General features: G+C 40.9%; 1 protein-coding gene across 1 annotated transcript in view; it reads left to right on the plus strand.

Moving 5' to 3' along the window:
- Positions 1 to 25916, plus strand: part of CORIN (corin, serine peptidase) — a 274936-nt gene that overhangs the window by 170760 nt on the left and 78260 nt on the right. The window contains exons 7-10 of the mRNA XM_065405296.1: positions 1045 to 1152; positions 8334 to 8444; positions 11512 to 11634; positions 19730 to 19837. Coding sequence (XP_065261368.1) covers positions 1045 to 1152; positions 8334 to 8444; positions 11512 to 11634; positions 19730 to 19837 — 450 coding nt within the window. The remainder of the gene's footprint in view (positions 1 to 1044; positions 1153 to 8333; positions 8445 to 11511; positions 11635 to 19729; positions 19838 to 25916) is intronic.

Consider the following 25916-nt stretch of genomic DNA (forward strand, 5'->3'; position numbering starts at 1 on the left):
ACCCTTGTCTTCAGCCAAGGAACGTGCAGAACAAATCAGGCCTGATTCTGGGGTCACGGTATGCAGGGCTGGTCCCTGGGCATATATTAGGGCAGCCTGAGGCTTCTGCCAATTTACTTCTGCTACCAATTCCACAAGGGGCGGAAACCATAGCCAGGTTTTGGAACAACCCGTGAGTTTCCCAGCCAGACACACTTTCCTCCAGTCACTGGCAGAGAAGGTAGGGTAGCAATCTTTATGCAGGCTTTTCATCACCAGAGAATCTCCCTATGCTGGAAATCCTTCTTGGGCCACATATATGTTTATCAATGACCAGGTTGTGTGTGCAGTGTGGTGCAAAGGGACTTCACTGTTTCGGAGGATTTGGCCAATGCATTTCCTGAGAATGGTAAGAAGAACTGAGAATTAACCTTATCACCATTTTGAGGCAAAGAAACATACTTTCTGAGCAGTAAATACAGTAGCTGTTGCTTAATAGCAATCTGTATACTAACATCTTTCATTTAATGGCAACATTTTGCTGGGAACCAATCCTGTTCCATTGACTTTAATATTAATTGGATTCGGATATTGGCAACAGGCATGCCGCTTATCACTTTTTTTTAGGAAGAAAGTCCCTGGCCACAGGCAGGTCTGTGGGGCTGTAACCAGGGAAGTGCTGGGGCTGCACACTATCTTTCCATGTGCTTTCTGGTCTGCATCCTGCCCTGGCACTGGAGTGCTGGGTTGTGCTGAGCTCTGGCCTCAGACAGGTTTGTGGGCCGGGGAAGGCATGTCCCAACACTTTCTTCCTGGCTGCAGCCAAAAAGGTCCACAAAGAATCTTTGATCCTTCTTCTTATATTCAGTATCCATATTGGATTCTAATGAACTGATGTGCTTATGCAATATAGTTGTTGGCGTATATGTGTGTTTACTACTATAATATAGCTATTGTGCGTAGCTATTAATGTAGTTTAACTTGCTCTATCACTGCTGTGGTGCTGTAAACATAGAACACAATGTAGTGTTTTGTTGATGTGCTTTACAAATATTTGTTTTGCAGACTGCAGTGATGATGTGTTCCGCTGTACTACCGGGAAATGCCTCAATTACACCTTTGTTTGTGATGGATATGATGATTGTGGAGACCTGAGTGATGAACAAAACTGTGGTAATTGGGAGTGTTACATTTTTCTAAAGGCTTTAATGTAATAGCATTGTCTAAACTGACAGAATCTTTCCCCTTAGACTTACCAGAAACAGTAATATACCCATGCGTTCCACTTTATTTAGCAAGGAAGTGAACACAGATTAAAGTTTGTGGCTCTTCATAACTAATTTAAAAGATTTGGAGAATTCTATCATTTAATGCTTTTTCAGCAAATGGTATTTTTACACAATTTTTATGTTTTATACAAACCAGGTGCATATTTTATTGAAGAAATGTTGACTTTGTTATTTATTGTAAACTTATTCAAGATGTGTTGTCAGTTTTCCAGATAATTCAGCAGCTCCTATGAGACAAAATAGAACGTAAAAATGCTGCATATCATTGGTGCCAGCAGAGCATTATGACTAAACTCTTCCTGCATAAGCATCAGGACAGACTTGTCCTCCTTGACCATCAGCTATTCACTGCTTTTTAAATCCTGATCTCCATTGAATTTCAAGGCTCTTTCCACTGATAATTATCTTCCTACCTCTCTGATCACTTCTTCAATGTCTTGTTTGGCAGATCCTCTTGGTCTCACAATCCACATTACATCTATGGCTGGCTTGAAAATGGGAATTTTTCCTGTAGAAATGTTCATGGGGGGGAAAAGTCCCCATTTGAAATTTTGCCACCAGGAAATAATGGTTTCCTGATGCAAAATTTAAAGAGTTAGTGCGGAAAAACCTTATTTTTCCAATTTTTGCCAGAGAGAAAAAGTTAAACAAAGTGAAAGTGCTACTTTCTCTCTGAAAGAGCTACCATTAAACATGAAAAATAATATTTTTGTTAAAATAAAAAACCCTGTTCCTTTTTAGCGTTTACTTTCATTTTCTTCTCACCTCCCAGAAACGTGGGAGGAGAGAAGGTGTCCATTTTTAAACAATTTCAAAACAAACATTTTCAAAAATACTGAATAAATGTTTTTTCTAAAAATTTTATTCAATATATTTAAATGAAAAATTTAATCAAAAATGAGATTTTATTGAAAAAAGTTTTTGACAAAAGCTCTTTTTTATTAAAAACCTTTTCATTGAAAAAAAATTCCATCCAGCTTTGATCACATCTTGTCTTCCTGATATTACTTTATCCTATATAATGTCCCTAAGATTCAACCTTTTTTCATCTGTATAGACTACCTACGGCTTGTTCAAGTGTTTATTGTCTTGTGCCTTGGTTATTGTAATCTCCTCCTCACTGCCCTGGATACTTCCAATCTTGCCCACCACAAGTCTGTTAGGCCGGTTTTGAGTAATAGGCAGTAATAGCTGCATGGATGGACAATAGGCATTAGTAACCTGCGATAACAAAAACTCTCCACAGCTGTCCCACCCATTTTTTCTTGTAAATTTTTTTTCATTGAATCTGATCACTTTTACTCACAGTGAATGGGTCCCAATCCTGCAAGCACTTAATCTTGTGCATAGCTTTCTTCATGTGAATAGTCTTCATATGACTTATGAATTTACTATTTTGAAGACTTCAGTGGGATTTCTTATGTGAACAAAGTTATGCATGAGTTTAAGGACTTGTCTACACTAAAAAGCTGTACTGCTTCAAAGATAAGTATAGTTAACCTCCCTAGTCCAGATGCAGTTGCTTTACAAGGGTATAGCTATTCCTGTAGAGGAAGGGAAATAACTATACAGGTATAAGTCACCTTTCTACTGATATAATTATTTTGGGAGAAAAAAATCACACCCCTAACCAAAAGATTATTCCAAAATTTTTTAAGTATAGACCAGACCTTAGAGTATGTCTGCACTTAAACCACTGCAGCTGCACTGCTGTAGCACTTCAGAGTAGATGCTTCCTATGCTGACGGAAGGGGTTCTCTTATTGGCATAGGTAATCCACATCCATTAGAGGCAGTAGCTAGGTTGATGGAAGAATTCTTCCTTCAACCTAGCACTGTCTACACTGTGGGTTAGGTTGGCATAGCTACATCTCTCAGGGGTGTGGATTTTTCCTTATTCCTCAAGTACTTCCATTGGAATCTATCAAAGGGACTACTTGTGCTGTAAGGTATTACTCCTTGTGAGCTAAGCTGGTAGAATCAGGCCCTTACAGTGAAATCCTGGCCCCATTAAAGTGCTTAGTTGTGTAGCATGGTTGGTAATAATTTTTGAGAAAAATGGAAACAAGTTAAACTTCCTAACTTAATAGCATAATAACAGAAAACACTGACATAAAAACAATGTTTGACAGTGATTACTCTCAGATTTGTTGTGTCCCATTCTCTCTTCTTCATCTTTAACATACTCTCAAGAACTTTTATACCAAGTGTATTCTGTATATTCAACCTTTCCTAAGGGTTCGACAAAGAAAGTTTCATTACTTGAGGAAACAGAATGATGAAAGGGCAAAATAAGGCTAAGACTTCTGTCTTTTCTTGGAGCTTTCTTATGGAAAATTCTTGGCCTCTTCCAAAGCTTAGCAGGCTAGTGGGATCATTATGTGTCCCATAATACAATGCAGATCTATCTTTTTTTACTTCTAAACAATTTTATGGTGGGAGTGAAGAGATTTTCCCTCTACCTTAGCCAAGAAGGCTGGCAAAATAAATAGCTATGTCTATAATAGATAAGACCGCAAGAGCTTTAGCCTTCTGAAGAATGCTTTGTTTATCTGGTAAACTTAGTTATTTCCATCTGGGAACCAGTGTTTGGTGTGTTCATTCCAACTCTCAACTGATGTCTTCAGCTGGGTGTGTAATAGGAAGAAGTAGCGTTTCCACAAATACAGTATCATTGCCTTCTGCTGTGCCTTATGGCAACCTAAAATTTTTACATTGTCACTTCTATGTCTCTGTTCATAATCCTTTATCTTATCTTTCAATAGGGACAGATAGATCTCTTTGAAAATCTTTTACCTTGGCCTCTTTTTGGTGGTGCAGCATCTTTGGCCATCAAAATTCTTTCTTCAGCATGAACTGTTTTCTCTGCAATATTGGCCACAGGGTCTTCCAAATCCTTGTTGGAGATCACTAGCGATTCCAGCAATTCTTTCATTGGTTGGAGTTTCTCCAAGACTCTTTTAAAATAGGTGGCATCCAAGGTGGTGTCTCTTCAGTCCTCTGAGCGTTACTTCACTGAGGAGCCAGACTATAGTCTATTCCTTATATACTATTTGAGTCTTCAGTTTCATCTCTTACCTCAGAAATATTTTATTTCTTCCAGTCATATGATCTATTAGAAATTGAGTGAAATGTCAAAAACAAAACAAAAACAAATTACCAAACCAGTGGGTTTTAGTAATTCTGTGGGACCTCAGCATAGCTACTTACTCTACCCACATCACATGGCCATTGGACAGATCATTTCTTGATAGGTGTTGATATGCTAGGAGAGATGCAGTTCTGCAGACAATTTGAGAGTGATCTGTGAATTTCAGTTTGGGAACAAATACTTTATCATACTGACATCTCTATGTAGGAATTGCAAATTAAATGGATGTACTTGACCTTAAATTTCATATTCAGAACTGTCTATGAAATAATATGGATAAAGCACAAAATTACAGGTGCTAGCTGCTTAGTTTCTCTGTCCAGGATATTTCCCATTTGTTAATATAAACCCAAATTACTTTAATAGGAAAAAAGATATTGGTCTATAGTATGGTAATCACTATTGAAAACATGGCAGTTGCCTTAGGTAACATTGTGACAGGTCACAGCTGCTGTACCTCCACCTCTTCCACCAACACAGACCACTCTGAGACCTTCCTGCTTGTGAACACCAGCATGTACTTTATTTATAGTGTCTCAGTCCTTCCATCAGTGCATATCAGTGCAATCACATCCTTGCACTCTTTTCCAGATTTCTGGCCCTTTCTTCCAGAGGTGAGTGGCTGAGATGTCTCTACTCCAAGAGCTGCCTTGTCAGGCTCTCCTAGCCTCCTCTCTTCCCCCTTCCTCCTCAAGCACTTCTTTCCTGTGCTCCTTTTTAACCACTTGCCTGCTCATGGGTTAATTAGCTCATTAACATTAACCCCTGACTTGATCTTATGACCTATGGTCCCCTCTCACATCTTGTGGGTGATTTTATGCTTGTTAGAGGTAAAATGACATTATAGGAGTGTCAGGGGTGTATTGCTTATTAGCTTCAAACTTGCATGGGGGGCAAATAGGTGAACATAAGTACATGGATTATTAAGGTTGCTAGAGTTAAGGATCTGTTATACTAGGTGAAAGCTTTGTGCAGGAATGTGATGGGGCGCCTGCCCCACACTGAGATCTAAGGGGTTAATAGAGCCCTGGGGAGGCTGCGCAGGATGCAGCCAATCAGAGGGACTGCAATGAGCAGCCAATCAAGGCCGGGTTGGCCCATATAAGAAGGGCTGCAGAACAGAGTAGCTTCAGTCCTCCCTGGAGTTTGAGGAGTGAGGTGGACTGGGTGCCTTGCAGGCTGAAGGCAGCAAGCACCCTGGACAGAACAGTACTGCAGGCAGAGACCCAGGGAGCTAAAGGCAGCTCCTGGTGTGCTGCAGGCTGTGGCTCTGAGGCAAGGGCAAAGAGGGTGCTGGGGCCGCAGGGAAGTGGCCCAGGGAAACCTACGGAGGAGTCAGAGGGGGCGTCGCAAGCAGTGGCCGTCTACAGCATCCCTGGGTCTGGACCCAGAGTAATGGGTGGGCCTGGGTCCCCCGCAACCCCACTCGCCACTGAAGAAGTGGCTGGACTACACCCCTGGAAGTGGGGAGCACAGAGTGCGACACAGCCAGATGGCTGTGTCACTGAACAGCATGCCGTGGTCCTGGGAGTGACATGAGTCACAGAGCAGAAGTGACAGCAGCGAGGCAACACCAGAAGAGGGTGCACTGGCAAGAAGAGCTAATTCCCATGACAGCTGGCAGGAGGCGCCAGAGTGGTGAGTCACACCCCGTCACAAGGAATTATACTAACGGCTGAAGTGTAGCTAAAATGTGAAAGATTTAAGGCAATAAACCCAAGTCAGAAACTTTGCACTCTTATTCTGGGAGACAAACAAGTAACCGCAAATGGGTACAGTACACCACAGAGTTCTGCAAGAAGGGTGTGTGTGACACTGCACCTCAACGTAGCGCCCTGCAACCCCCATATTCACCACTGCCATATGTTGATATGTTTTGTACAAAGTATATCTAGCAAGGTATCATTTTAAAACTCTTGATTTATTGAACATTAATAAAATCCCTGTTGGTTTGTATGTACTATCATTGTATGTGAAGTTATGAGGTATTGCTACATGTGCTACTGAAATATGTTGTAAGGTTCAGAGATGCCCACAGCCAGCCTTTCAGTTGCAACAAAGGAGGGCCAGACAGGAGTAGATGGCCCACCAAAAAGAATTCACTATCCCAGAGGCTCCTTACAGAGGCATGTACGCAATGGAGACTGCTTGACCAATGGGGATTGCCTGACCCCCATGTCACAGTAAGGATCTTTCTAGCATCTGGAAGAAGGTATAAAAAGAGAGAGAGTGACATCATCACTTGGTTTCTCCCCCACCTCCCATCTCAACATCCAGAAGATCATCTAGATGGAAGACAAAGACTTGGAACTAGGGATACCGGTCCCAGGCCGGATCAGAGTCCCGCCTGTGTTTTGAGGAACTGTAAGCTGCCTGTGGGGTGAGAAACTGTTTGATTCAAATCTTGCTTAGTCTGTTAAAGTTAGAATTTAGACTATTTCTATTTTTAGTTCTTAGGTAACCAACTTTGATCTCTATGCCTATTACTTACAATCACTTTCTATAATTAATACATCTGTTTTATATTTTACTAAAACAGTGTGTTTTTGGTTGAAGTGCTAGGGGAATCTCAACTTAGGTTACAAAGGCTGGTGCATGCCCACTTTCCTATGAAGAAGTAGTGAATTAAGTAATGTGCTTACATTGGCCAGGCTCTGACCAGTGCAAGACAGCACAGTTCTGGAATTGGGGGGGGGGGTGGAATTGGCTGAAGCGTCCCTACTAATGGTTCATGAGTGGCTGGGAGATCATTCATGTAAGTCAGTTGGGTGTGTCCCTGCCTGTGGCTGCCTGTGTAAATGCAGTGCCTGTCAGAGGCTTGTACCTTGACATTAACATGACCATGTGAGAAGCAGCTCAGGCTGGTAGGTTTGGAGGGCTCAGCGGTCCCATAGTCCAGGTTTCACCCCAGGAATCCCATCACAGGGGGCTTTGGTAATGAGGTTGCTATGGAGTATGTGCGCAGTTAGATCTCATTTACATATAGGAATTATTAAGAAATAAGTATATAAATCATTAATATTAATGTTTGATGCTTAATTACGGACACCCCAAAGGCCACATGTTGATGGGGCAGCTATTGACCTTATAATAATTAGGGTAAAGGATCAAATATGGTATATATCCATACTCTTACCATAAGGAATGGTATAAAATATTACACCCAGTTCCCGTTTCTTTGGGTTTGTTGCGTCCCCGAGATGGTGTAATCTGAATCAGGACCTCCCTTCTGATGGGCTCCACTTACTTTCCCTTCTATCTTGGTTTTCAATGGTCTCCATAAATTGTGAATATGCACCATGCAAGATTGTAAGTATGAACAATACGGGAAACCACTTTACTGCACTTATCTTATCCTTATATTTATGTATATTGATCCTTTCCTACTATGTCAGTTATACTTCTCTGTATTAAATAAAGTTTCTGTGTGTTTCACCAAATAACCATCTTCTCAATTAACTCTAATTACCTGCCTAGGAAAAGAACCAGTTATCTGTAACAAGTGCATGTTGCTCCCCAATACATAATCTTATAAGTGTAATAATTCTTCAGGTTACAACTTCCTAACCCCTGCCTAGTAATCAGGCCCATCTCTGACCAATTAGGCCTTCTCTAGGAACCTAATTAGTGCTAATAGTGACTAGAGAGCTGGTGCAAGCTCCATCTCTCTCAGCATTCTGACCTCACTTTACATCAGTTTTTGCCTTGTTTAAGGCATTTACTATAAGTATAAAATAGTTTAAGTAATACTGCAGGTATGGTAACCTTGTGTACTGTAGTTAATCTAACACTAAATTGCCAAAGTTGTAATGATAATGACCTTTTCAGAGCATGGAATTGTCAAGCAGAGAAATAGGAATTACACAATTGGTATTAATTTTTTTCTCTTTCTTTTCTCTCCTAATTTTTCATCAGATTGCAATCCATTGAAGCAACATCGATGTGGAGATGGAAGATGTATAACGGTAGACTGGGTATGTGATGGTGACCATGATTGTATAGACAAGTCAGATGAAGTCAATTGCTGTAAGTTACCTAATTTCTTTAGTCTCCATATCAGTATTGTTTTAACAAAATGTTAAGGATGGAATATTGCTAGAAAGACAAGAATTTAAGGTAATTTGATTTCATATAGCTTAGTAAGTGGTAAATGTCCTTGCAGGTAACATACTGTGGCAAACATACTTAAACTATAGGTTAGCTAATGTGATGCCAGTTTTTAAAAATGGGCTCCAGAGGTGATCCTGGCAATTACAGGACAGTAAGCCTAACTTCAGTACCAGGCAAATTGGTTGAAACTATAGTAAAGAACAGAATTATCAGACACATAGATGAACACAATTTGTTGTGGAAGAGTCAACATGATTTTTGTAAAGGGAAATCATGCCTCACCAGTCTACTAGAATTCTTTGAGGGGGGCTTGTGGACAAGGGTGATCCAGTGGATGTAGTGTACTTAGATTTTCAGAAAGCCTTTGACAAGATCCCTCACCAGAAGCTCTTAAGCAAAGTAAGCTGTCATGGGATAAGAGGGAAGGGCCTCTCTTGGATCAGTAACTGGTTAAAAGATAGGAAACAAAGGGTAGGAATAAATGGTCAGTTTTCACAATGGAGAGAGGTAAATAGTGGTGTCCCCCAGGGGGCTGTACAGGGACCAGTACTGTTCAACATATTCATAAATGATCTGGAAAAAGGGGTAAACAGTGAGGTGGCAAAATTTGCAGTTACAAATTTGCAATTACAAAACTACTCAAGATAGTCAAGTCCAAAGCAGACTGCAAAGAGTTACAAAGGGGTCTCACAAAACTGGGTGACTGGGCAACAAAATGGCAAATTAAATTCAATATTGATAAATGCAAAATACTGCACACTGGAAAACATAATCCCAACTATACATATAAAATGCTGGGGACTAAATTAGCTGTTACCCCTAAAGAAAGAGATCTTGGAGTCTGTTCGGCACTGCTGAGGCCACATCTGGAGTACTGCATCCAGTTTTGGGCCCTCCACTACAGAAAGGATGTGGACAAATTGGGGAGAATCCAGCAGAGGGAAACAAAAATGATTACGGGGCTGGGGCACATGATTTATGAGGAGAGGCTGAGGGAACTGGGATTATTTAGTCTGCAGAAGAGAAGAGTGAGGGGGGATTTGATAGCAACCTTCAACTACCTGGAAGGGGGTTCCAAAGAGGATGGACCTATGCTGTTCTCAGTGGTGGCAGATGATAGAACAAGAAGCAATGGTCTGAAGTTGCAGTGGGGGAGGTCTAGGTTGGATATTAGGAAAAACTATTTCACTAGGAGGGTGGTGAAGCACTGGAATGGGTTACCTAGAGAGGTGGTGGAATCTCCATCCTTAGAGGTTTTTAAGGCCCAGCTTGACAAAGCCCTGGCTGGGATGATTTAGTTGGTGTTGGTCCTGCTTTGAGCAGGGGGTTGGACTAGATGACGTCCTGAGGTCTCTTCCAACCCTAATCTTCTATGATTCTATGATTGTGCATAGTTATCTGAAAACTTCCACTTAGTGTGTAGTGGCAGTCAAAAAAGCTAAAGCAATGTTGAGAATCATTAGGAAAGTGATATATAATAAGACAGAAAATTTCATGTTGCCTCTATATGGTATCCCCACATCTTGAATACTGCATGCAGATCTTGTCACTCCATGTCAAAAAAGATATATTGGAATTGGAAAAGGTACAGGAAAGGGCAACAAAAATGATTAGGGTTATGGAATAGCTTCCATATGAGGAGAGATTAATAAGACCGGGACTTTTCAGCTTGGAAAAGAGACAACTAAGGGGGGATATGATAGAGGTCTATGAAATTATGACTGGTGTGGAGAAAGTAAATAAGGAAATGTTATTTACTCCTTCTTATAACACACGAACTAAGGGTCACCACATGAAATTAATAGGCAGCAGGTTTAAAACAAACAAAAGGAAGTATTTCTTCACACAATACACAGTCAACCTATGCAACTCTTTGCCAGAGGATGTGATAAAGGTTCAAAAAAGAGCTAGATAAGTTCATGGAGGATATCTCCATCAATGACTATTAGTCGGGATTGGCAGGGATGCAAAACCATGTTCTGAAGTGTCCCAGGCCTCTGTTTGCCAAAAGCTGGGAATGGGTGACGGGGTTGGATCATTTGATGATTACATGTTCTGTTCAATCCTTCTGAAGCACCTGGCATTGGCCACTGTTGGAAGACAGGATACTGAATTAGGTGGATCATTGATCTGATCCAGTATGGCTGTTCTTATGTTCTTAACCTTTCCTTCTGATTGTCAAAATGTATTGTAGTTTCCTTCTGGTTCATTATCATTTCAATTGGAATACTGCAACTGTCCTTCTTAAATTGTAAGCATTTTGGAGTAGGGACATAGTAATTTTTCAGCCCAGAGCCTGAGTCCCGTGAGCCCAAGTCAGCTGGCCTGGGCCAGCTGTGGGTTTTTTATCCCTGTGTAGCCATACCCATTGAGCACACAGGAGAGATAGGCTCTCCGTTCAGCTACCCAGACTGGACCAGGCAGAGCTGTCATCATCCCACAGCTGATATTACATGGAAAGTTCTGCTGAGGAAAAGTCCAGAGCAGACAGAATCTTCCAAAAATTTATCTGCAAAAATCAACTGATCATGTGTAAACTGTTTCCCCCCCCAAAGTCTTATCATTTGGCAAAATGTGGATGTTTTTGCTCAGAGACAACTAAAGCCCAGCCCCTGCCAAATTTCAAGTCCCTGCTCCAAAGAATGCAGGCACTGAAGATTTTTGAACAATTTTTTAACATGGGCAAAAAAACTTATTTTTCCTTAGCCTCATTCTTAGAAAAAGCCAAACCATTTGGCTGAAATTTTCCAGAAGAATTTAGCCTGAGCCAGACACCTGATAAGGAAAATTTCAGCCCAAATGGTTAAAATTTGAAAAAGTTATAAGCAGCTGAAAACAGGGTCTTTATAATGGTAAGTGTTCGGCTACCTTTCTAAGCATTGCTGCCAGCCCCTCCAATAATAATTTTTTCAAAAAATATGTTTAAAAGAAATGAGAGACCTGTAGACATGTAGGATGATTGGAATGTGTTCTTGTTTCCCAGCATGTTACAGTCAGGGTCTGGTGGAGTGCAGAAATGGACAGTGCATTCCCAGTGCTTTCCAGTGTGATGGGGATAACGACTGTAAAGATGGAAGTGATGAAGATAATTGCAGTGAAAATAAGGGTATGCTGTGTTTCATTCTCTTTGCAGTAAGTCAACCAATCCCCAATGACCCCTCTGTACTGGAACTTCCTTGTGGGAAATAAGAACATAAGGATGTCTGTCCCCCAACTGGCACACAAGAAGTGCCCCCCCACCCCTCGCCCCTCCACGTTACAGTCAGAACTTTTTCTTAACCACTCCTGAAGAATCTACCCTGAGGGTAAGCAAAGAGAGATGGAAATGCCATTCTAGAATTTGGTTTTATAACTAATCAGTTTTTAAAAAAATACTAGTATTCTCTGTATTTCAATAAACCCAACTGTTAAGCGTTTTCCTGAGGTTAGGATGGCACAATGGCATTTACATATCATTAGTGGTTATTGCCAGTTGGCAAGGAACGTCCTGGGGAAAGACTTTCCTGATTGAAAACAGAGAATTAGAGAAAGAAGGTGTTCTCATTGTTGAATTACTGGTTAAATGTAGGAAGCTCACTAAGGGAAAAAACAGGCATGTTGTAAATCCTCACAACTGGCAATAATGGCAGAACACAGAACTGACACACTTTGGAAAAAAGGAAATCCTTTCATATAAGTCCACTCTCCTCTGGGGTCATCTGGTGCCTTTTTCAACTCTTCTGTTCCTTTCCCTCCTCCATTAAGTTCTCTGGCCCTTCCCATTGCTATTTTAAATCATCTCATCTAAAGAATAACTGAAGAAGTAAAGCAGAGAAATTTCAACTCATTCTCCTCTACCAAGATTGTTAGATCTTACAACTTGCATTGGTGAAAGCTACAGCAGGATAGTTTTTACATTTCTGTCATATGAAGATGTAAAACCCAGAGCCAAATGTTGCCCTCGGTTATATCTGTGCAACCCCAATCAAGGCTCAATTTCCTCTCCTTCATATTTCCCCTTCTCTGGTGTCTATTTTTGTTGTTGTCATTCTCTGCATCCCCAGCCTTATACTGTACTTTCCAGGTCCCTCTACTTCTCCTGTTAGAGGTTGCAAGATAGAGGGGAAAGGAGAGTGGAGTATGCTAGAAACTATAGTACTGTTTCTAGCAGCCTCTGAAAGATGCCTTTCCGAAGTAGCCTTGTCACATCCACCTTACTTTCTGCCTCCTAAATTATTCATCGCTAGTACAAGATGATTTAGCTGACACATTGATGCATGAGGCACAATAGAATCCAGGTGCATGTCTCTCTCTCTCTCTCTCTCTCTCTCTCTCTCTCTCTCTCTCTCTCTCTCTCTCATTGTTTTTCTTGCCACTGTGGGACTAAGAATAATAAAATTTTGTTTCTGTCAGTAAAGTGACCAGATATGTCTCAAAGATACAAGGAGCAGATCAAGAGTGAGAAGGGGCCATTATTATACAGTCAATGTTCTGAGTATATGCTTACAGCTTAAAGTGTTCCCATCTAAACACTTTAGCTGCAATGCCTTTAAATTATAAGAAAATTTCCTCTTCTGTTCATTATCCCTAAATATTTAGCAAAATGCTATTAAACACTTTTAGCAATCTGCTACAGAGCAGGGACATTCATTTAGACAACCTTGTAAAGTTTTCCCACTGGGAAAACATCTCTCTAAATTCACTTAGGACTGAAGTTCTGCCTGGTTCTTATCAGGGTGCATACTCTGGAGATTGCTATTCTGCCCATTGCACAGTCCACATAAGGGCCAGGCAGAATTCCTGTCCATACATTTGGGAGTTCAGGGACCACCCCTTCCCTACTGCCCCAGGGCATACAGAACAGGTTGGGCCATGCCTCAGCTCCACCATACTCCAGACACTGGCTGTTGTACGAAGAGAAATAAGCTGCACTTTGTAAAGCCAGAGGACTTTCCTGTGCTTTTCCTAAGGGTGCAGCTGAGACCTACTCAGGGTACGTCTATACTTACCTCCGGGTCCGGCGGTAAGCAATCGATCTTCTTGTCTAGACGCGATAAATCGATCCCGGATCGATCCCAGAAGTGCTCGCCGTCGACGCTGGTACTCCTGCTCCACGAGAGGAGTACGCGGAGTCGACGGGGGAGCCTGCCTGCCGCGTGTGGACCCGCGGTAAGTTCGAACTAAGATAGTTCGACTTCAGCTACGTGAATAACATAGCTGAAGTTGCGTATCTTAGTTCGAAGTGGGGGGTTAGTGTGGACCAGCCCTTAGACTGTGTGCTTCACATATTCTGCTGTCTCTGCTATCCGAGCTTGTAAATTCTTTTGTTATAATGTCACTTTACATAACTTACAAACTTTGCTATCAAAGCCAAGAGAATTTGTAGATTCTTTGATCCCTTCTTTGAACTAGCTTTGCATAGGGGAACTGTGTGCATCTGTCTTGTATGCTCAGTAAACAGTTTTCAAGGAGTCATAGCTTTGCCAAAACAATCCCTGCAATGACTTTTGTCCTCACTTAGGACCATGCCCAGCTTTAGCTTTCTAACTTCAGTCTTTTCTGCTGTAGCTCTGTCTGAGGAAATATGACTGGAATTCTAAAGCATGAGAAGGCTGTTTTACCAAATCCAAACTAGATTAAGGGATTTTCTCAAATTTTCTTCAAAAACTCAATTCCAGGCAGAGCCCAAACAGGAAAACTCCCCCCCCCCCCATGCTAATTTTTTTAAATAGTGAGAAAATGGCCTTATAATTGAAATTTCTCTCTAACCCATGTAATACTACCAAATATGTGCTTAAGAAACTCCCAAATTGTGCGGATTCTTGTGTCGTACACACATGTGCAGAATCAGTTTACAGTGAAGCCAAATATTATGTTAGTGGGGGCTGGAGGCGACACACTGAAAGTCTCTCTAAGACCATTGAAAGAGTAAATTCCTATACTTTTAATGTTAATGAGCGCGTTCAGTTCAGAAATTAACCAAGCCTGCAGGAAGACATGGCATGCCCACGTGCTAGTTGACCATCTGATCTTTTAAAATAAAAGTATAGTCTCCATATACCCCATTTCAGAATGGTAATGGGAGAATCAGAGGATTTGTAGACATGGGCCTGTTCAGCTAAACGTTCACACATTCAAATACTTATCTACATCTTGTTTAAACTTTTGGTACCCCCACACCAGTCTGCCTTTGGCAAGCTTTCAGTAGCTCATGCTAGTCCTATAACTTTGTCTCCCTCTACTGACCCAGACAGACCACACTGCCTCAGTCTGTACTTTGTATTTTGAAGGTTCTTTGGATCCAGCAAAGTATCTGTGGCACACCTGGTCTTACTCCCCCCAACCTCAAAGCAGGTGGAAAAACACTACTAGGTCCCACCTAAGGACTTTTAGCATTTTTATGCCCATTTGATACTGGGATTGCTCATCATCTCTGTAGTGTAGGAGAAGACCAGATCCGCCAAGGGCATCAAGACAAGGACACCAAAAAGCTGGATATTTTTGTCCAGAAAGTCTATTCTTAGGCAGCCCTCCAATTCCACATAGTGAATTGTCAAGCACTGTTCATGAAAACAGTTTTTTGATGTGGGAAAGGGTGACCCATTTCTGTCTTGCCTCCCATAGAAATAGAGGGGAAAAAGTAAAAGACACAGTCAAGGAGGGGTAGATGATAACCAAGGCAGTGCTACAAATGGTAATGGATGAATCCTGTACAACTGTCCATTTTATGGCCGTGACAATCACAATGTGCTGGGCATCTGGAATACCAAGGGTGGTCCAGGTGACAATTGAGGACTTACCTTTTGATGGCATAGATTTATTTAGTGTACAAAAAGATGAGGCAACATTCAGATCCTTGGGCATTTATACCCCAGAATTATTAGGCATATGTCCACAGGTACATACACGACACACTTTGCCAGCCTTCACCTGGGATCCCTACAGTTCTGTCTCAGCTCAGTGTACTTTCCTGCAACGCATCAGATGAGCAAGTTATTGTAGTTCCATTCCACACACTTATGACATTGACCTGGTGATTGCTTCCTGACACCATTCAGAAAGGGGTGCCATTGTGACTCTTTCACCATTCAGACCAATAGTCATGGACCCATCTGGTAAAGGTTGGGAAGTCCACAAGGATAATCTGCAGATACAAGGGGTTTGGTTCTTGGAAGAAATGAAACTATGATAAACATCTTAGAGCTCAGAACCATCAGGCTGGTATGTCTGGCATTCCTCCTGGTCCTGTGACACTGAATAGTGCAGATACTGACAGACAATACATCCACAATATACTATCTAAACGAACAAGGATGTGCCTGGTCCCTGTCTCCCTGCTCCCCCAGCCCCCACAAGTTAGTGATCATGTTATCAAACTGGTGCTCCCCATGCAGCATAAATCCAACAGAGCTGCAACTTCTGGGAGACAACAGTGACCTGGCAGACCTCCTCATCAAGCAATCTGTTACCAACCATGAGTGGTCACTGATGAATCCATCATCAACTCAATATTCCACCAGTGGGGAAACTGGTATTTGCCACCAAATACCCAAACTTCTATTCCAGAGGAGGCATGAACCAGCGATCTTTGCTGGATGCCTTCCTTCTGCAATGGAATCAGGGCTTTCTTTACACCTTCCCACTGATCACACTAATCCCCAGGGTGATTGCCAAAGCCAGATGAGACCAGGCAAGATTCACCCCATTCTCTATGGCTGAGACTGTGCTGACTGATGAATTTGTTGCAGATGTCTGCACAACCCCTAATCAGGTTCCTGGATTGGCTAGACCTCTTGTCTCAAGATCAGGGTTCAATATTCCATCTACACCCAAAGTTTGGCAGCTGATGGTCTGGATGTTGACTGGATGAGCATCATGGAAAGGGACTACTCCTCATATGTTTAGGGAATACTGTCATGGAGTAGGACACTATCCACAAGGAAAACTTACTCCTCTAAATGGAAAAGATTCTCTATATGGATGGCCCAACATGGCTTACACCTGATGCAGGATCTGATACCAAAGATTCTGGACTACTTGTTGGAAATAAAACACTCTGGACTTTCATTCAGTTGAGTTAAGGTTCATTTGGCTGCAATATCAGCATATCATCCACTGATAGTCACTTTTGATCTTCTCCCATCTGATGGCATCCAAATTTCTTAATGGCCTTATGCATGCCTACCCACTGGTTAGAGACTCTGCTCCAGTGTGGGAGTTCAGTGCTGTCCTTCACAAACTTATGGTGCCTCCCTTTGAGTCCCTCTCGGAGTGTTCCATCCACCATCTTCCTCTCAAAACGGTATTCCTGGTTGCCATCACTTCAGCCAGTGAGCTCCAGGGGCTCATGGCAGAACCTGCATGCACCTCATTTCAGAGCAATAAGATGGTCCTGAAACCTCATGCAAAATTCCTCCCCAAGATGGTTTCAGAATTCCATCAACATACCTGTGTTTTCCCCAAAGCCACATTCCATCCCAGGGGAGAAGAAGCTCCATACCTTGGATGTATGCAGAACACTCCAATACAATGCTGACAGGACCAAATCATTCAAACAATCCTTACATCAGTTTGTGACTATGGCTGGCTGCTCCAAAGGGTAAGCCATTTCATCCTAAAGACTTTCAAAATGGATAACACATTGTATCTCACTGTGCTGCCAACTGGCTGATGCCCTTCTGACAGTTAGGGCTTATTTTATCAGAGCTCAAGCGGCATCGTCAGCATGTCTCTGCAACATGCCAGTATCCAGACTCTGCAGGGCTGCTCGTGAAGTAAACTGCTCACATTTGTCAAGCATTATGCACTGGACTTGGCTGCCAGAGCAGATGATAAGTTTGGGAGACTGTACTCCAATCTCTATTTGACTGATGATGTTGATACTCCTCATGTTCACCAACCTGAAGAAGATACTGCTTGCCAGTCACCTACAGTGGAATCCACAGTGACATGTACTCAAAGAAAGAACGATTATTACACCAGACCTTCTTGGTTCTTCAAGATGTAGTCAGTATGGATCACATGACTTCCTGCCCATAAGCGCTGACTTTTGCTTTTCCCCAGGGGTGCTCCACCTCCGCTCCTTGACAGACATTACTATTAAAAATATTCTGAGCTTGCGCACATGAGGTACATGTACACTTAGAGTGGGATCCATACTGACTACAGCATCTTGAAGAACCACAGTTACTGAAGGGTAAGTAACCATTCTTTCATCTTTTCACAATTAAAGGAGTGTGGATGCATCTAAGAGAGGCAGAGAAGTTCTTAAATGATTTAGGATGTTGGTTTGGCTTCAAAAAACAGTTGAGCAGTAGTAGCACACTTGTGATATCATCAGAATAGATATGAGAAGGAGAGCAGTTAGTAACTTGCTACTTCATCCATATAATCCTCAAATGAATATTGGCTTACCATATTGCTGAATGAGAAAACATACCTTCTTTACATACCTTAAGGAAATGTAATTATGACCTTAATGCTGTCTCATTCTGTGAAAATAGAAATCCAATATGGAAGTAATCACAACTGGGTCTATGATGCTTTCTAAAGACATGACAGACTGTGTTTATAGGAATTCAATGTGGACTGTATTATGCTTAGAAAGAATCTGTACTGTACCCACAGATGGTAGCATACCAAGGACTTGAGAAAGGACCTCCCTTTGGGAGATTGGTAGGAGGTAGCTGAGGCGTGGTGGTGGCAAGACTTTAAAAATATGTTTTAATGCCCAGATTTGTGACAATTTTGGAAGTCTGTAAAGATTTTTTCCTATCCTATGAGTTTCATTTTAGGATCAAGTGCTCTTGTAAAATAAAAAGACCAAAAATCTATTAGTTCCTGTATGTGCATACCATATTGTACTGTAGCAAATGTGGTAAAGATGTAAAACATACATCCTCTGCCATACCTCAGATGAAGTGAAGTCACCAAAAGAGTGAAAAGATACTCTTGATACACCTAGCTCAGTGTTAAGCTACATAAATTAGATTGCGAGCTCTTTGGTGACAGGGTCTTGTCTCTATTGTGTGCCTGCACAGTGTCTGGTGCCCATGGACACTACTGCAGTACAAATGACAACTGTAATAATATGATTTTAAACTTGACTGACTGATAACATTATACACTTTTGAGTCTTTGTGTTCAAGAGCAGTTAATTGAGATAACTTTACAAAGCAGCCAAAGCCACATAAAGGAGGTGACTTTCAATGCCAGCCTTGGCTGTACCCTTAGCAAAGATTTTAGTTGGGTGGGGAGGACTCAGAGTCATACAGCACATAGATAGTAATAGAGATAGTAGAGCAGTAGGGATAGTATTCTGTGAGAGGAAATGTGGATGGGCCAAAGTTTCAAACACGGAAGCTCTCTGGTGAGGCGTAAGCTTTGCTGCATTTGGCTGTTGTATATCCCTCTATAGCAGTGGTTCCCAACCTATTTACCATTGTGGGCTGCATATGCCGCTTTCTATGTGTTATATGGGCCACATCCATAAAATATATATACTACCTGTATGGCCCTGAGAATGTCAGATAGGCCACAGTTGTGAGCTGATTGGGCCACAAATGACCCCCAGGACACAAGTTGAGAACCACTGCTCTATAGGCTGGTGTGCAGCTTCACCAGCCAAGGAAGGAAAACAAAGCTTTAGGCATTAGTCTTTTAAGGCCCTTTGTTTTATTGTCTACAAAACAAAAAGCAAATCAGTTGAAAAATACAGAGGTATAATTCCCACGGGCTTTCCCTGCTTTAACCAGCCAGGAGGCGAGAGGACATACCATTCCCCTTTGACCCAGCTTCTTATTCCTCTTATACTCTTCCCCAAATAGCCATGTGACAGGCTGAAAGCACTCCTCATGCACAGCCCAGAATCTGAGAGATAAATTTTCTCACATATTAATTTAAACCTGGGGATAAGAAAAGAAAAAGGAGAAATTATGTTAAACACCAATGTGTTTTTTTCCACCTTAGAAATGTTTTAAACACCGGTGTCCAGCTGTAGTAGTGGAAATACTGGGGGCTCTATGCTCACTACAGAAAATACCTTGAAAATGACAAGTACTCTGGTGGTCAACAGCAGATTGTTACTGAACCATCTAATGAACTTGGGAACACTTTTAGTCTGTGTCTGTTAATCTGTAACCGTATCTTCTGACCACTACACTGTCACTTTTATTCCTCTACTAAATCATTATAATAACAAGCTTTTATTGTTTTTTCTTCAGGTCAAACACTATGTCAGGAAGGGGACCAGAGATGTATTGATGCTTCCTGCCCTGATTCTTGTGGCACCTCTTCTCTCTGCGACATGAACAATAGCCAGACAAACTGTAGTAAGTAGAGCATGTATTTCCTGCCATCGTTGTCTCAGGACACATTTCCAGAGCTTTCACTGTAATTGAATTTATGAAGATGTGGTACAGTATACAGAAGGAAAGAATCTTTTTATTTCAGCTTAATTTGATTACTAATGGTTGCAAGTCTAGCAGTTAAGTTGTTGAAATGGTCTTGGTTAGGCCAAACCAGAAACAAATCTGTTATCTTGAATCATGACTAAGATGCCATGCACTTTTTAACATCTTTATGACATTTGACCCTAATTTTTTTCCTCAGCATATTTTCTTTGTTTTGTTCTGCTGTGTGGGTGTTCATTGTTGCAATTTGTTTAAATAAAGTTAAAGAACACTAAAATGTGCACAAAGGAAACAAAGTATAGAGCATGACTCGTGAATTGACATAGGTCTCCCTAGACAAAATACAGTCTAGTATATCGCAAGTATGTACCTTAACAGGTGGCCAAACATAAGGATAATACAATATTAAGATTGACTCTGGACAGATGTTAAAATAGGCCAAGTGAGGCATGCATATAGAAGAGTTCAATTGGGTACTATGGTTTGAAGAGGAGTTTTAGAGAAAGATGAAAAGAAAGGGAGAAGAGTGTGGAGAGCGTGCCCTCTAGGAATGGATTGTTCATCGGAAGTTTTCATAGAATCATAGAATATCAGGGTTGGAAGGGACCTCAGGAGTTCATCCAGTACAACCCCCTGCTCAAAGCAGGACTAATCTCCAACTAAATCATCCCAGCCAAGGTTTTGTCAAACTAACCTTAAAAACCTCTAAGGAAGGAGATTCCACCACCTCCCTAGATAATCCATTCCAGTGCTTCACCACCCTCCTAGTGAAAAAGTTTTTCCTAATATCCAACCTAAACCTCCTCCACTGCAACTTGAGACCATTACTCCTTGTTCTGTCATCTGCTACCACTGAGAACAGTCTAGATCCATCCTCTTTGGAACCTCCTTTCAGGTAGTTGAAAGCAGCTATCAAATCCCCCCTCATTCTTCTCTTCTGCAGACTAAATAATCCCAGTTCCCTCAGCATCTCCTCATAAGTCATGTGCTCTAGCCTGCTAATCATTTTTGTTGCGCTCCGCTGGACTCTTTCCAATTTTTCCACATCCTTCTTGTAGTGTGGGGCCCAAAACTGGACACAGTACTCCAGATGAGGTCTCACCAATGCTGAATAGAGGGGAATGATCACGTCCCTCGATCTGCTGGCAATGCTCCTACTTATACAGCCCAAAATGCCATTAGCCTTCTTGGCAACAAGGGCACACTGTTGACTCATATCCAGCTTCTCGTCCACTGTAACCTCTAGGTCCTTTTCTGCAGAACTGCTGCCTAGCCACTCGGTCCCTAGTCTGTAGCAGTGCATGGGATTCTTCCATCCTAAATGCAGGACTCTGCACTTGTCCTTGTTGAACCTCATCAGATTTCTTTTGGCCCAATCCTCTAATTTGTCTAGGCCTCTCTGTATCCTATCCCTACCCTCCAGCGTATCTACCACTCTTTCCAGTTTAGTGTCATCTACAAACTTGCTGAGGGTGCAATCCACGCCATCCTCCAGATCATTAATGAAGATATTGAACAAAACTGGCCCCAGGACCGACCCTTGGGGCACTCTGCTTGATACCAGCTGCCAACTAGACATGGAGCCATTGATCACTACCCGTTGAGCCTGATGATCTAGCCAGCTTTCTATCCACCTTATAGTTCATTCATCCAGCCCATACTTCTTTAACTTGCTGACAAGAATACTGTGGGAGACCGTATCAAAAGCTTTGCTAAAGTCAAGGTATATCACATCCACTGTTTCGATTTATTGCCACCAGTGATTTGTTTACTGGGAGGATGCAAAATCATTTTGAGGAGTAAGTTGAACAGGTATGAAAGAAAATTTGGAATTTAGCTCATAAATTCAGGTTGGAATTATTTCAGTTGTAAATGAGCTATTGACTAGCTACCACTTTGGCTGTGCTTGGGAACCAGTCTCAGAGGGAAGGTGGTAATGATTTCCATATCATATTGGTATCAGACCTTAGATTTAGTGAAGTTAACTATACCCCCTTCCACTCCCTCCCTAACCTATTTTGTGTAGTCTATGCAGTCTGATTATTCAAGATATTGAATGCCCTTAATTTAATTGAAGATAATGGGAGTTAAGGATGTTCAGCACTTCACAGAATTAGCCCTGAAGTGAGTATATTGACTTTGGCAGATCATGTAGGACAAAGCCTGGGGGATTTGGGAATGTCATTCCCAAGGATCTTATTAATTATTTCAGAATTGCTTGGAGCATACCGCAGTGTTAGCCAGCTATGACTTTGTAGCATCTGGCATGATTGATAAGTTGTCTTAGTTTTATGTTTAATGGTGTGTGGGGTATCAGAAGGGCTGTCTCACAGCAGCATTGTTGCAGCAGTGTCTGTCCCAGCTCTCTCCAGCTGCTGTTGGTAGCAATAGTGCCAGTGTTCCATGACTTTGAGGGATGACCATCTCCTCAATCAAAGGTCCTCCTGCAAAAGGTCTTTTTACTTGGGCTGTGATGAATTTGGCTATAGTGATATAGTTTTCCTAAGAATAGGCACATTATTAGTTTGAGCCATTGTTTCCCAGCTGTTCTTTGATCATAAGAAGTATGTTATAGCTTTCATATGCTACTGCTGAAAGAGTTTCGGGCTTTAGATTTAGACTCTGGGTTATGAGTTTACTAGTCTGACAATTTCAAATTTAATCAAGATGAAACATATTCTACAGGTAGCTGGCCTCAATGAGACATTTTTGGAATATGCACATTGGTTTATTTTTAAGGAGGGCAAAAATGATTTTTGATCAAGTATTTTTCTTTATTTCTAACCAGTTTTACCATAAAGAAACTTATTTTTAAAGAAGAACCTGTTGCAGGCATCATCCCCATGTAAAACATGACTGACGTCTGTCCAGTAACTTTGGAAAATAGTGAGAGCAGGGGCTACATTTCAAAGCATTCAGTATGGACTGAATGCCCTCAGGTCATCATAATTTCCAATCCATTTAGGCTGACATCGTAATGTAGCCATGGCATCTTTTTAATGACAGTACAGTTGTCTTAGGTGCTTCTTTTGAGAGTGTATCGAAGGGAGCTGATGGAGATGTTACTGTCATATCAGACATCCTCATATCTAATATAATTAATGCTTTTATTCAGATCTGGGCCTAATATTTTGTTAGTGGATAAGGCAAATTATTTTTTATTGTATATTTTAAAAATATTTTAAAAGTTATCCTGGTCCTGCCTCGGTGCTGGAGGCTAGACTAGGTGACCTCCCGAGGTCCCTCCCATCCCTGCATTTCTATGATATTTCTATAAGATTTTGGCTTAAGATGACAAATGCAAGGGATTTTATTATTTGTCCCTTGCTCATTAGTTTGTGCTTAGAGATAAGGGTTTATTTCCTATTAAACTATAGAATATACTTCAGAAGGAAATAATATGGTTCTATTACTAGCAGGGTGAATAAAAATCAATGATTTTAAAAAATCTGATTTTTTAAATTTAAATTAAAACCAATTTTATTTTGAAAAAATAAACCTATTTAAAATTAAATTTGAAATTAACATCCTATTTTGAGGCCTATGTTTATAATCTATTAAAATCTTTTCAATAAATAAATAAATAAATGAAACATATAATAACAATACATATTTGCTGCCACGTTTTAAAGAAAGTGAAGCCACTGAACTGGTGGAAGTCACTGGGTAAGCACCTCAAACCAAAGTGTGCAGAAATGCTAAACCAACTTTTGACAGCAGTAGCTTCTTCTGCAGGTGCAGAGAGAATATTTTCTTCATTTCAGTGTATTCAATTAGTTCAGTTCAATGTCTAGTTCAGTCAAAGCTAAGAAACCGACTGGGAGTTGAAAGAACAGGAAAGCTTGTTTTCTTTTTCTAATCTATGATTAAAAAGTAGGTATAAGAGGAAGAGATCTACTAGTTCCAAAATCCTGAAAGACATAGTTCCCAGAAATATTCAGGTTGTTCACTAACTATATATAATACTTCCTTTGTTTAATAATTTTTTTAGTTTTAAATGCAAAACATGTTTTGATTTTTTTCTTGTGTATCCAGAATATTTAAGGTAGTTTTATTTAATTAAAATAAAATGCTCCTTTTGAGCATTTGTCATTGAATTTGAATTTCCATCCAAAGAGCGTGACACAAATCACAAGCAAAATTTTAATCATTTAATAAATTAGAAATGCATTATTCACTATTTTCTATCAGCGGTTCTCAAACTGTGGGTTGGGACCCCAAAGTGGGTCATGACCCCATTTTAATGGGGTCACCAGGTCTGGCTTAGACTTGCTGGGGCCCAGGGCCAAAGCCCAAGCCTGAGAGCTTCAGCCCTCGGTGGCAGGACTAAGTTAACAGGCCCCCTGCCTGGGGCTGAAGCCCCTTGGGCTTCGGCTTTGGGTCCCCGGCCTGGGGCAGTGGGGCTTTGACTTTGTCCCCCTGCCCCTTGAGTAGCGGGGCTTGGGAGGGCTCAGACTTTGGTCCCCCCTCCTGTGGTCCTTCAGTAATTTTTGTTGTCAGAAGGGGGTCGCGGTGCAGTGAAGTTTGAGAACCCCTGTTCTAACAATAAAAAATGTAGAAATTAAGAGACTTAATAAATATAAATTAAGTCATGTAATTATTGAAATAAATTTGTATAGATAGTATATTTCCTGGTTAGCAAAAATAAGTACCAAATTTAGTATAAAGGTTCTATTTAGTTGCAAATCAACATGATTTAATGGTTACCAATCAATGAGAATCAACCATTCTTTAGGAAAATAACTAGGGCTGTCAAGCAATTAAAAAAATGAATCACGATTAATTGCATTGTTAAACAATAATGGAATGCCATTTATTTAAATATTTTTAGATGTTTTCTACATTTTCAAATATATTGATTTCAGTTACAACACAGAATACAAAGTGTATAGTGCTCACTTTATATTTATTTTTGATTACAAATATTTGCACTGTAAAAAACAAAAATGGTATTTTTCAGTTCACTTCATACAAGTACTGTAATGCAATCTCTTTATCATGAAAGTTGAACTTACAAATGTAGAATTATGTACAAAAAATATCTGCATTGAAAAACAAAAGAATGTAAAACTTTAGAGCCTACAAGTCCACTCAGTCCTACTTCAGCCAATTGCTCAGACAAACAAACTTGGTTACAATTTGCAGGAGATAATGCTCCCCACTTCTTGTTTACAGTGTCACCTGAAAGTGAGAACAGGCGTTTGCATGGCACTGTTGTAGCTGGTGTTGCAAGATATTTACGTGCCAGATGCACTAAAGATTCATATGTCTCTTCATCTTCAACCACCATTCCGTAGGACACGCATCCATGCTGATGATGGGTTCTGCTCGATAACAATCCAAAGCAGAGCGGCCCGATGCATGTTCATTTTCATCATCTGAGTCAGATGCCACCAACAGATGGTTGATTTTCTTTTTTTGGTGGTTCTGTAGTTTCCACATCTGAGTGTTGCTATTTTAAGACTTCTGAAAGCATGTTCCACACCTCGTCCCTCTCATATTTTGGAAAACACTTCTGATTCTTAAACCTTGGGTCAAGTGCTGTAGCTATTTTTAGAAATCTCACATTGGTATCTTCTTTGTGTTTTGTCAAATCTGCAGTGAAAGTGTTCTTAAAACAAACATGTGCTGGGTCATCATCTGAGACTACTATAACATGAAATATATGGTAGAATGTAGGTAAAACATAGCCGAAGACATAAATTCTTCCCCAAGGAGTTCAGTCACAAATTTAATTAACGCATTATTTTTTAATGAGCATCATCAGCATGAAAGCATATCCTCTGGAATGGTGGACAAAGCATGAAGGGGCATACCAATGTTTAGCATATCTGGCACATAAATACTTTGCAACACCGCTACAAAAGTGCCATGCGAATGCGTGTTCTCACTTTCAGGTGACGTAAATAAGAAGCAGGCAGCAGCATCTCCTGTAAATGTAAACAAACTTGGTGGTCTTAGAGATTGGCTGAACAAGAAGTAAGACTGAGTGGACTTG

This window comes from Emys orbicularis, chromosome 5 (assembly GCF_028017835.1).
Source record: "Emys orbicularis isolate rEmyOrb1 chromosome 5, rEmyOrb1.hap1, whole genome shotgun sequence".
Classification (NCBI taxonomy): Eukaryota; Metazoa; Chordata; order Testudines; family Emydidae; genus Emys; species Emys orbicularis.